This window comes from Diaphorina citri, unplaced genomic scaffold (assembly GCF_000475195.1).
Source record: "Diaphorina citri unplaced genomic scaffold, Diaci psyllid genome assembly version 1.1 scaffold94, whole genome shotgun sequence".
Lineage (NCBI taxonomy): Eukaryota > Metazoa > Arthropoda > Insecta > Hemiptera > Psyllidae > Diaphorina > Diaphorina citri.
In genome coordinates, this window is record NW_007377531.1 from 192,818 (window position 1) to 202,240 (window position 9,423).

At 38.9% G+C, this 9,423-nt stretch overlaps 1 protein-coding gene and 1 long non-coding RNA gene across 2 annotated transcripts; one reads left to right on the top strand and one right to left on the bottom strand.

Annotated features, from left to right (window-relative positions):
- Positions 1-4,087: 4,087 nt before the first annotated feature.
- LOC113473929 lies at positions 4,088-4,784 on the top strand. Its single transcript, XR_003395714.1, has 2 exons — positions 4,088-4,513; positions 4,731-4,784. It is a non-coding gene; the product is annotated as an uncharacterized LOC113473929 (long non-coding RNA).
- A 263-nt stretch (positions 4,785-5,047) lies between these two features.
- LOC103524336 lies at positions 5,048-6,568 on the bottom strand. The gene is made up of 4 exons (XM_026833442.1): positions 6,387-6,568; positions 5,811-5,884; positions 5,305-5,639; positions 5,048-5,100 (listed from the first exon to the last, which is right to left on the bottom strand). The coding sequence occupies exons 1-4, from the start codon at positions 6,483-6,485 to the stop codon at positions 5,048-5,050; spliced, it is 561 nt and encodes a 186-aa protein (XP_026689243.1). The 5' UTR covers positions 6,486-6,568.
- Positions 6,569-9,423: the final 2,855 nt, after the last annotated feature.

The following is a 9,423-nucleotide window of genomic DNA, read 5'->3' on the forward strand; positions in this document are numbered from 1 at the left end:
ACACGTCGGCAGGTGACATTATAAGGGTGTGATGTATAGTCACGCTGTTTTGGAACGAACAGAGACACAGACAGAGAGACTAGAAAGTAAGATAGAGTACTCCAAAGAACGTCGTCATAGAGAGAGAGAGAGAGAGAGAGAGAGAGAGAGAGAGAAAGAAAGTGGAAAGGAGATAGATAAAAGAAGAAAGAATTGAGAAAGATAGTATGGATATAGTAAAAGAAAGATGATGGTAAGAGAAGAAGAAGAAATAAAATTGACAGAGGAGAATAAGAATTAAGAAAGGGGGAAAGAGTTAGATAAAAGAAGGAAGGACTAAAGGATTGAAAAAGATATATAGGTAATAGAGTAGAAGAAGGATGGTGGTGGTAGAACAAGAAAAAGAGATAATTTTGAATTGAAAATAATAAAGGGAAAGAAAAGACGAAGGAGAAAGGGAGAGAAGTTTCAAGGGAGGGAAAAATAAGACGTAGGGAAATCTGGATAGTGCGAACACCTGTAATTTTAACACCTGATGCTATAGGCGTAATTTATTGGGACCCATTTCTCCAGGGGAAATATTTCACTGCAAATAATGAAGTGGGAAATCTGGCGGATTTCAACCCCACTTTTTAGCTCAATCTAATTTTTTCAGACCATTTTTTTCTCTCCTCCTACTCCTTCTTCTTGTGTATAAATGTATTTTTTTTTTTCGACTTCCTTTTCCGTCGTCGTCGTCGTCTTCTTCTTCTTCTTCTTCTTCTTCTTCTTCTTCTTCTTCTTCTTCTTCTTCTCGTTATATATTTGTTCAGTTCAGTTCTCCCCAAAAGGAAGAAGAAGAAAGTCAGAAAAATTAGATGTTGGCAACAAATATATTAAATTTGTTCAGTTCAGTTCAGTTCTTCCTCCTCCTCCTCCTCTTATTTACGTATACTTGCAAACATCTAATTTTTCTGACTTTTCTTCTTCTTCCTTTTGGGTTTTTAAATTACCTTCATTCCTTATTTAAAAAAGCCAAATATAGGTGCATAGGTAGCTATGTACCTACCTACCTATTTATAATTCAAATGAAATTGATGAAAATTATTTTTTTTTTTTTTTTTTACGTCACAACATGAATATCTTTTTGCCTTTTTTGCTGAAATGGAGTTTCTTAAACAGGAACTCGAAATTCATTACCGACATATTCTTTTTCAAAGTAGGCTTTTTTCCTGCAGTAACGTTCACAAATTTAAGCTTATAAGCTGAGCTCATAATTGTATTTTATGCTGAATGACGTGCTTTTCAAATTGAAAAGAAATTTGAAATCACGTCTGATGTAAAAATAAATCTACACTTACAGATGTATTTTACCTGACAGGAAGTATTTAGGTAGGTAAAATGTTTTAATGTTTTTCATTTTTAATACACTCCCGAAAATCTTATTGCCTCTCAATAAATTGAATTCAAGGGCTTTTCATTAGATCTTTGCAGTGAAAGGCGGTGGCCCGGTAAAGATCACCGTATTCCACTACAAACCGAGTTGAGGGATATTACCTCCTCCAGCGCCTAAACTAAAAAGTAATTAAAAGGAAACTTACCTTAGGCACTAAAGAAAGGAAAATACCCCTCAATATCACAGAGTGTGATATTGTTTTAGAATTTTTGATAGAAACACCAAAAGAGATCCCTTAAGCACTTTGGAATTACCAGTTTTTGATTTAAATATCTTGATTTATAATAATATTGGATTCCAGGATAATAAAAAATAAATGAATTAATATAGTAATATGTGTAGCTCTGAAAGCTTTAGACTTTTCTCCTCGGGTTGCTGTACAGCGTTCCCGTCCTATCACAATGCCAATATGAAAAATATACCCAGATAACAATAAAAAATATTATCAGAGCTATGCAGATTCTATCCACCTGATAAAAATCAGTCAAATTGGTTAATTCTATTTCTTATTAAGCATGATACTAATATAATATAATACTGCTAAAAGTAACAATAAAAAATATTATCAGGAGCTATGCAGATTCTACCCACGTGATAAAAATCAGTTAAATTGGTTAATTCTCATGGAGGTATGAATATAAGTGGAGGAACAGAGTGGAGGAACCTGTACAAATGTTGGAAGACGAAATTTTCGAAAGGAAAAGAGGGGAAAAGTAATTGATTTGAGCGCGAAATTTTGAATTATTTGAAATTTTGAAATGTAAACAAAATTGATAAGAGATAAAAGTTAGATTATTCGTCTAGCTCTTTTGCTTTTTTTGAGTTTGACACTTGGATTTTTCTTTTAATTCATGTAAGAATTTACTTGATGCTAATAAAATGCAACAGAATAATTATTTTAATTGCATAGTTCTTGTGTAAATTGTCTGATACACATGGCAGTATGTGCTTTTACCCAAAGTAATGTTGTATAACTGTTCCGGGTAGTTTTGCCTCTAAAATGGAGAGACAGATTTTTAGTGGGTTGAAATTCAACACTATTCAGCCTGAATGTCTTAGAAGATTTTTCCCAGTCTCTCTCACTCTCTCAAAAAAAAATATGTGCTCACAATCCCCTAGCCAGACATTGGCAATATTGGAGTCTAAGATATAACTATCAGAGGTTTCAGGGGGGAAAAAACAACAAATTTCCTTTTTCTTCTTTAAACTTGGTGTTTATTGTACAATGAAATACAAAATATACAAAAATTCCACAACCGTTATAACTGAACAGTACGTCGACATATCTAAAAAGGCATTGAAGTAAAGGAAACAAACTTTGAGGCAAAATATTACTCAAAATCCACAACTTGTTAGCTTCTTTTACACTCGAAAAGTCACTTCGAAATGAATGTTTGTTTTGAATTTTAAAAAAATGTGTTGAAATCAATTTCAAAGATGGCCGCCATCGAGCACGCGAGGAGGGGAAGTTTACCTCCGCTTGAAATCGTTACCCTTCCTCCACTTATATTCATACCTCCATGCTTTTTTCTCGCATTACATCCGCCATCTTGTTTTACATTAGGAATATAGGAAGTTTTGGCGGTAAAATTAAAAATTTCATCAGCTGATTTTTTTTAATCGTCAATTTTTACCCTCACTACCAAACTTCTTCCATTTTACTATCCCCACCCCTGAAAAATCCTAATGACCTAATGTCAATGTTCATTAACATTACGAAAGGAAAATAGGCTATGTCTCAGCCTCGTAAAGACAGAGGTGTTATGGTATGGCATGAAAAATTATAGTTTTTAACCTTGGTACCTAGGTAGGTAGAGCTAAATGGGTAGGTAACTACATACTGTTAAAATTAAACGTAGGTATTCTAAATTTTTCGAATGCCTCTATAGCTATAAACTTACCTGGTGGTTCAAAATGATTTTATTCTCATTGCTATACACTATTTCATAGGGAATCTGAATATCGCGATTGGTCGGGGGTTTTATTCTACAGAAGGCTTGAATTGGAAATTGAATCATTGTTCAAATCAAATCAACCAAAAAGATTTTGTCCAGCACTTTTCGTGAAAATGTCAAACTGACGAATTGATTTCATTTGATTTCATCATTGAAAATAATCGGATTGAACCAATTACACACTTGAACTACTTGTGGAGATTGGAAGCAACTAGAAATTTTTTCCTTGTTAGAACATAAAAGGATTGGAACATTTTCTACTTGAATGTTTACTTTGAGCTTTCCTTGTTTTTCTCGTTAAGTAAAATTGTTAAAAACACCAAACATGACCGTTGTAAAATGGGAAAATTCAAGTCCGCTGCAAACGGACGCTGAATTTCGCTATGGCGAATTCTACTTGCGGGTATTCTGTGAAGATGGAGATGGCCTCAATGAAATTATTATTTCAGTGATAGGTACCTACAGTCTACAATCGCTGTCTTCAATCATCATCGCAAAAGCTCAAACCACAGTCACAGTACAAAATTTGTCTTTAAACTGTTGTCTAGCTAGTGGCTTTAGCTGTAGCTGAATGGTGATGGCAGAATAAAGAAAGGATATTTCATTCTGAGGACTATTTTTTTTTTTCTGGTAATTATGCAGAAGTCAAGTCCGTGGAAAAGAAAAGCTCCTTTTTGTATTTAATCTAACCCTATAATAACACTAATCACTGCTCTAATTGTGAAAACTCCTTCTTGCATTTAACCTAACCCTATAATAACACTGGTCACTGCTCGTTTGTGACAGTCCCTTTTTGTAAAAATTTTCATTGTGGCTTCTGAACTAGTACACCCAAACTAGCTAGGTTGGCTTGTCTGTTAAGCTGTAAGCTGTGTCCACACATATTTTACACCATCAATTGACTCCCATGACTGCCAAATTGTATCTACTTAGAGGTCTTATGTAATTGGTACAGAATAGTTTTGTAATTTATGTTTCTGTCTGTTTCTGTTTCAGATCCTGCCAAATGTAGCAAAGACACATCTGACGGTGCAATGATTGCCAAAAATTGGGTCTAAAATGCAGGCAGTTGTATCAAGATGAAAACTGCCACATCCAATAGAGAGAGTAAACACTGAACTAAACAACTCCTTTAGAAGTCAAGGTAGATACTTGCTTATTATTATTATTTGCATGAGAGATTACACTAAATAGCCAAGAAAACATTGCCAACCCTGGGCACTGAATTGTACCTCATCTTCCCACTAGTGCTCTCCCCATGACTGCCAAAATATGTATCCCATTCCTACTTATGTAATGTAGAGGTCTTATGTATTTGGTACAGAATAGTTTTGTAATTTATGTTTCTGTTTCTGTTTCAGATCCTGCCTCAAACCTATACCAAAGCCACATCTGACAGTGCAATGATTGCTAAAACTTCTCCCTCACAGTAGGTCAGGCACTAAATGGTGCATTGATGACCAGTGTCCCGAGAGGAAAATCAATCGTGCCGGAAGGCGCGCGAACGTCAAGAGTCCGAAGCGCCGCCCGGCCTATGAATAATTATATTGTATCTAACTTTCGTGCCGGAAGGCGCGCAAACGTGAAGAGTTTGAAGCGCCGCCCGGCCTATACAAATACTGTATACAAACTTTTAATTCAGCCGCTTGTGAAACTGACCCACTCGATCATACTAATTCTAACGCACTTCTAGTCGGACTAGGAGGATGCGGTTTTCACCATTGTGGATGCCTTATTTTTTCAACATTATGGGAATAGTGAAGTACTTAATCAGTTTCCAAGTTGTGAACCTGTTGATAATAAATTAATCAGTTTCCCGAAAGGATTGAACAAAAGCCTGCCGGAAGCCAAGCCTGCCGGAAGGCGCGCGAACGTCAAAAGTTGGAAGGCCTATACAGGGTGTATCACAAAGGTGTATACGTATACCATACTCACCATCCTCGTAGTAAGGCCGCATGAGTCGTACATGCGCCGTGTCCACAGCACCCCACCAAGGCCGTCTCAGATTATTGCACGTTCCATCCAGGGTCCTATATTTGGTTCGCCTGTTGCACTGCGGGGCCTGCGAGGCGAAACATTGGTCCGCTATATTCTGATCCGCCTCCGGTTGGGCTTTGAACTTGTTAATGCGGGGTTTGCAGAGGCCGGAGGACGGGTCCGGACGGCCATAAGTCTCTCGAGAACCGGAGGTTTCCGTTCGGCCATATTCCCTTGATTCCCGAGAGTTCCTGTTGTACCCGTAACTTGACGAGTAGGAGGATTGTCGGTATCTGGTCCCGTAGCCGCGGACTTCTGATTCTCCCTGGTCCGGACGGCCGGAGGACGGGTCCGGACGGCCATAAGTCTCTCGAGAACCGGAGGTTTCCGTTCGGCCATATTCCCTCGATTCCCGAGAGTTCCTGTTGTACCCGTAACTTGACGAGTAGGAGGATTGTCGGTATCTGGTCCCGTAGCCGCGGACTTCTGATTCTCGCTCAGGGTTTGCCTGGCGCCCGTAAACTCCGTTATCCTCGTGCTGAAAATGTGAGAGATTTCTTTTCATTAGACTTACTTTATCATGGACAGATGGACACTCGTTGCTATCTTGAAAGCCCAGAAGAGGTTAGGTAGCAGAACAGCCGCGGTAGACAGTAATAGTACACAGAAAAAAGAAGTAAGATTTCTTTTGAATTTTCTGCCTGATACTTCCTCCTTAGGCCGGCCATTCACCATCAGGCAGACCTGACCTGGCAGGTCTGCCTGATGGTGAATGGCCGGCAGACCTGACCTGGCAGGTCTGCCTGATAGGAACGGCAGCAATAAGTCTCTCGGGCGATCTGTCAGGTGTACCTGATACAGTCAGTTCTACCTAATAGTGTGTGTGCTCATCAGGTATCATATAGACCTGACATTCGGATCTTTTCAGCCGTACCTGTCAGGTCTGCCTGAGTGGCTGGCCTTAGGCTAGTATCACAAGTATGCAGTTTCATTCGATCCGGTTCTATCAAACTCAAATTGGTAAGTACTTAGTTACTTACCAAACTGACTAACGGGAAATTTTCAGCCAGGAGTAGGATGGTCAGGCCTATGCCAATAAACCGAAACTTGATCGACATGATATTTTGACAAGTTTCCATCTCCAAACACACACGTCGTCCACGAGATCAACTTGATCTGACGTCTCATGTAAATATGTGCTAGAACTGATTAACAAACATCGAGTCTGCTAGATAAATAGTAAAATCAAACAACAAGTTTCCATCTCCAAACACACACGTCGTCCACAAGATCAACTTGATCTGACGTCTCATGTAAATATGTGCTAGAACTGATTAACAAACATCGAGTCTGCTAGATAAATAGTAAAATCAAACATTTGTTTTGAAAAATTAAACCATCAGACAAGCACGCAGGGGCGGATGAACGCTTAGGCTAGGGGGATTGAGGCGAAAGCCAGCAGATTCTTCCTTATCGTCCACCAGGGGTGGATGGAGCCATCCGGGGCTCAGGCCCAAGTAGCCCAAGGGTACATTATTATTATTAGGTATCATTATTATTATCATTATCTTATATTATTATTTTAAGATCTTTGATGGTGAGAACTGTAACTGCTTAGGTTTTATCGTCCCGAAACCCAAGAGAGAAGAAAGACAGCCGTTCCGAGAACGAACATTATACGTTCAGGATAATATTCGCCCCGGGCGGTCACAAAAGAATCGAGAAGAAAAGCGTTCCAGGGCTGAAATCAATCGATTGCTGGCTTTTCCTGCTCTCTTTTAACGTGAGTAGGCGGATAGCCGGGTAGCTTTTTGCCAAAGGAATCGACATTTTATTTATATATTTTTTTCCAAATGCAACTGCTCCATTAAACTTAAGCTGAGTTTACACTCACTTTATGACACCCCGGACCTAGGAAAGATAGTGTAAGCGCTGGGCCGCGGGTTTGATTCTCGCCCGGAGCAGATTTTATCCTGAAGGGATATGGTTCGTTATCGGAACGTCTGGCTTTCTGCTATCCTGTCTTCCTTCTCTCTTCAATTTCGGGACGATAAGACCTTAGCAGTTACAGTTCCTTGTATCAACCTCTTAAAAAATTACTGACATACCGGTTGCAGTGCCCCAACGGAACAGTTGATGCCCAAACTTCGCTTGTACTCGAGACATCGCCTATTGAATTGAGAGTAGAAATCGTCATTGGAGGGGATCGGAATCGGGCGACAATTGCCTGAGGTGGATCTCACTCGGTCTCCCGAGTCGGAGCAACATTTCGGTCCTAGGGAAACACAAAGTAGATCCCGATGTAAATTGTCTGACAAGGTGACGTTAAATTGTCTGGCAAGGTGACGTTGAATTGTCTGGCTAGGGGACGTTAAACTGTCTGGCTAGGGGACGTTAAACTGTCTGGCTAGGGGATGTTAAACAGAGAGTATAGGGGACGTGTACTTGGTATATAGATACATTAGGTACCTACGTACCTGGATACCATTTATCTATATGTATATTGACAGTGAAAACAAAATCTATGATATCTATATGAGGAAAAATCAGTAGCCAATCAGCGAAGATGAAGTATAGCCTATATGGACATAAACCTAACCCATGAGAGCCAAGACCTACACCAAACTTAACCGCATCCTTCTCTCTTTTTAGCCCGTCCTTCCTTATTCGCTAATATCTCAGTCGTTCCACGTCATCAGAGTGCATCGGGAATTCGTCTATTAGTTAGAAAACAAAATTTCCTACTATTTTCAATATTATTTGACATATTTACCCAGTACCGGTCCGGAGTTGGAAGATGTTAAATTTCAGCAAGATTAAAAAAAAGTTCGGCTCTTATGGGCTAATGTACATAGGGTAAGTCAATACAGATATTAGGTACCAAACGTTTAAAATTTCCGCGATTTGAAAACTCACAAACAAAACGTCATGTATCACAATATCACAAACCAATATTAGAGGTTACGTGTGTTTATGTTACCTTGTAAATTAAAGGGCACGAAAAACCAACATTTATCTACAGGCTATCCTACTTATTAACAAATATGACATTTTATATCTACGGTGGAGTCCAACACATGCAACCGCACATTGGACTCCACTTACATATACACTTAACTATATTATTTCTTTCTCAAAAAAAAAAAAAAAAAAAAAAAAAAAAAAAAAAAAAAAAAAAAAAACTTTTTTTTTCGTTTTTTTTTTGCTTCGATAGTAGGTACATATTATAATTATGTAGGTATTTCTCAAGAAAATGGCCGGAATGACTCGAAAGTATTTTAATGCCCACAAAAAATAAACAAAAATCCATCCCACCCCAAAAAAGATTAGAAATCAATTTTGTACCCCGCCTTTTATTTCATTTATTAATTTTCCGTGATTGTTAATTTGCAATAAATAAACAAAAGTATTAAAAAAAAAAAATCTTCATGATCATCAATAAAGCCCGAGTGGGGCCGGGAAAAACAAACAACATACCACACGCGATCGCTCCGATGGTCATCCGTCCGGATAACAACCAAGCTCACCGTTGCTTAACTTAAATTTGGAAATTTTATTGTGCACGTTCAACTCAGCACCATGCCGCTGCCGCTGCGATAAAAAGAGTCGTTTTTTTTTTGCTTCGATAGTACATATTATAATTTATTATGTATTTATCAAGAAAATGGCCGGAATGACTTGAAAGTATTTTAATTCCGATTCACATTTCAGATTTCAAGGATTTTTTTTTTCAAGAGGTTTGACAGAGGGAGACTAGAGGGAGCTATAACGGCTAAGGTCTCATCGTCCAGAAATCGAAGAGGGAAGGAAGACAGGATAGGAGAAAGCCAGCCGTTCCGAGAACGAACATTATCACATCAGGATAAAATCCACCCCTGCCAGCCTAGTTAGGTTAGTTGGTAGTGCGTCTGCCTTGTAAGCGCTAGGCTGCGGGTTCGATTCCCAGGTACCTTTACACTGGGGCAACCTAACCTAGCAACAGGCAACAGCGACCTGCGGCGGATTGCTTGTTGCTGAGTAGTGTTACAGCATCATCTAATATATCATCAAGTGGAAGAAAGGGCATGACGGGAATTA